The sequence below is a fragment of the Octopus bimaculoides genome, chromosome 1 (genome assembly GCF_001194135.2).
Source record: "Octopus bimaculoides isolate UCB-OBI-ISO-001 chromosome 1, ASM119413v2, whole genome shotgun sequence".
In the NCBI taxonomy this organism is placed as follows: domain Eukaryota; kingdom Metazoa; phylum Mollusca; class Cephalopoda; order Octopoda; family Octopodidae; genus Octopus; species Octopus bimaculoides.
The window spans coordinates 18,204,620-18,208,277 of NC_068981.1; the positions used below are offsets into that span (position 1 = coordinate 18,204,620).

Sequence of the window (3,658 nt, forward strand, 5' to 3'; positions counted from 1 at the left end):
GTGTTCTCACTACATGAATAAATGGAGCTTGTACGAAACGTACGTACTGCTATAACCTATTGAATTTTTGTTGCTTAACTTCAAATCTCTCTCTATATATATATATATGGGAGAATATACAAATAATAACAACAGACGAGGACAGGTGGTGTAAATACCAAAAGTATATATTAGTATGACGCTCGGGAATATATAATTAGATTGGAGCCTGGTGTTGCCATCTGGTTTCACCAGTCCTCAGTCAAATTGTCCAACCCATGCTAGCATGGAAAGCGGACGTTAAACGATGATGATGATGATGATGATATATATATTTATATTAAGAGCATTACTATACATAAATGCCTCACACTAGGAGGGACTCTTAAAGCCAAAACTGCCATAATAAACACATTGTACCGGACGCAAGGGAATGCAACTCTTGAAGCAAACCTTTTAAAAACAGATTCAGCTGCAGATCATATGATTTCATAATTAGTGCATAAAAATGCACTTTGTTCATTTTTATATGTCTTGCACTGAAGATTAAAATGTGCATTTTTGTGCACTAATTATGAAATCATATGATGTGCAGCTGAATTTGTTTTTAAAAGGCTCGCTTTGAGAGTTGCATTCCCTCGCGTTCGGTACAATGTGTTTATTATGGTAGTTTTGACTTTAAGATTCCCCCCTAGTGTGAGGCATTTATGTATAGTAATGCCCTTAATATAAATAAATATATTTATAAATTTCAATAAATTTTTCCCTTATGAGGTTTTTCACACTAACTACTTGATAAATTCATATAAAGATTTTATCCTATTTTAAAATTATATATATATATATATATATATAAGTGCAGGCATGGCTGTGTGGTAAGAAGCTTGCTTCCCAGTTCCATGGTTCCAGGTTCAGTCTCACTACGTGACACCTTGGGCAAGTGTCTATATAGCCTCAAACTGACCAAAGCCTTGTGAGTGGATTTGGTAGATGGAAAATGAAAGAAGCCTGTCATATATATATATATATATATATATATATATATATGTGTATGTATGTATTTGTGTGTGTGTGTCTGTGTTTGTCCCCCCACCATCACTAGATAACCGATGTTGGTGTATTTGCGTACCCCATAACTTAGTAGTTTGGCAAAAAAGACTGATAGAATAAGTACTGGGCTTAGAAAGAATAATTCCTGGGGTCGATTTGTTCAACTAAAGGTGGTAATCGAGCATGGCCACAGTCAAATCACTGAAACCAATAAAAGAATAAAAGAATATATATATATATATATATATATATCATTGTTGTTTATATCTATATATGTATGTTTGTTTCTATGTATGTATGCATACACATGCAACACACTCACACATGTGCACACACAAACACACACACACACACACTCACACACACACACATGCACTCACACATGCACCCACATACACATGCACTCACAAACAGACAAGCACACACAAACACACAAGCACACACTCACAAACACATATACACAAGGACACTCACATGCACATACACACGCACACACATACATGCACCCACACACATGCATTCACAAACACACACGCACACTCACACACACAAACACACACACACACACTTACATGCACACACACACACATGCACATGCACACATACACACACACACAAACACACAAGCCCACTCTTACATGCACATACACACGCACACACAAACGCACACATACATGCAGAACGTTAGCACGAGCTGGCAGAAACGTTAGCACGCCGGGTGAAATGCTTAGCGGTATTTCGTCTGCCGCTACGTTCTGAGTTCAAATTCCGCCGAGGTCGACTTTGCCTTTCATCCTTTCGGGGTCGATTAAATAAGTACCAGTTACGCACTGGGGTCGATATAATCGACTTAATCCGTTTGTCTGTCTTTGTTTGTCCCCTCTGTGTGTAGCCCCTTGTGGGTAGTAAAGAAATAACACATACATGCACCCACACACACATGCACTCACAAACACACATACATGCACACACACACACTCACATGCACACACACGCGCACACAAACACACACTCACATGCACAAACACACATGCACACACATGCACATGCATACATGCACACACCTACAAACACACACAAACATACACATGTACCCACACACTCATGCACACACATACACACTCACATGCACACACACATGCGCACACACATGCACATGCACATATGCACACATACACAAACACACACAAACATACACATGCACTCACAAACACACACACACACACACACATACACACACACACATGCATGCGAGCGGTGGAAGTAAACTAATGATTGAATAAACTCCGTAAATCCCGGCAAATGTCGTGAGGGATGAGAAGAGAAGCAAAGATGGAGGTGATGAGGTTTTAGAGTTTACCTTCATGATGCAAGATGATGATCAGAAGAGATAATAGGAACGGATGGTGATGTAGGATGGGTGTTTAAGTTTTACAAGCATGTGAAAAGTGAGTGACAGATGATTAAAGATGGGGGTAGAGATGAGTGATGTGAATGTTGAACAAGGGTGGAGGCATGGGTGATGGCACATGGCCTAGTGGTTAGGGTATTGCACTCCCAGTCAAGAGATTGTGGTTTCAATTCCCAGACCAGCTGTGCATTGTGTTCTTGAGCAAGACACTTCATTTCACATTGCCCCTGTCCATTCAGCTGTAGATGGATGACCTTGCAATGGATCGGCTTACAAGGATGAGATGGTGACTCAAGAAACCCACTTGGGTTACAGAAACCTCCTGAGCCATGTTATTTATTCAGTGACTGTGTACTGTGAATTTGAAATGGGTGGGATTGGTTGTTCAACCAGGTCGAAGGACGATTATGATGGTTGATGATGATTATGATGGTTGATGGTTGATGGTTGATGGTTGATGGTTGATGGTAAATATGAGTTTTGTGGTGGTGGGGAATGGTGAGAGAAATAGAAGTGCTTCTGGAAGAGATGGGGAGGTGATAAGTGGCAATACTGATTGAAAACAAAAGTACAAAGACACGTACATACAGCAACACAAACGCACATACGTGAAAACACAGAAACATACAAACACATGCAGACACTTACAAGCACTCACCAACAAGAAAGCACATACACACATACATACACACACATACATGCATGCATACATACATCCATACATACATGAAAACATATACAAGCACACACAAATGCTCACAAACACTCACGAGCACTCGCTAACACACAAACAGACACAAACACAGAAGATATTAGACTGAGGAGGACCAATTTCATATTGAAGTAATCTAAATTGCAGTTATTTGACATAATAACTTAGAACTGCCGCTAACTCTGTTGATGCTAAATCCCAAAACTGTTATCAAAAGTTAATATCTGTTTGTTCTGTTGTTTTTGTTAGGACACTGATAATATTGAGAATTATCTGAAAGCTACTCATCTCCTGTTTAATCGTGCAGTAAAGATGCAGGTAGGTAGGTCAACAGACATTTGTTCATTTCCACTACTTTGATTTCAACTGATTTATACCACTCGCACCCACCCTCATACCACTTTCTCTGTACACACACACACACATGCACACATATGCACACACACACACACACACACACACACACACACACATGCATATCTCTCTCTCCCTCTCTCTCTCTCTCT

The 3,658-nt window shown here is 39.8% G+C and overlaps 1 protein-coding gene across 1 annotated transcript in view; it reads left to right on the top strand.

The window, feature by feature from the left end:
* LOC106867687 (uncharacterized) overlaps nucleotides 1–3,658 on the top strand; it is a 236,695-nt gene that overhangs the window by 164,973 nt on the left and 68,064 nt on the right. Inside the window, exon 10 of the mRNA XM_052974251.1 lies at nucleotides 3,402–3,470. Coding sequence (XP_052830211.1) covers nucleotides 3,402–3,470 — 69 coding nt within the window. The remainder of the gene's footprint in view (nucleotides 1–3,401; nucleotides 3,471–3,658) is intronic.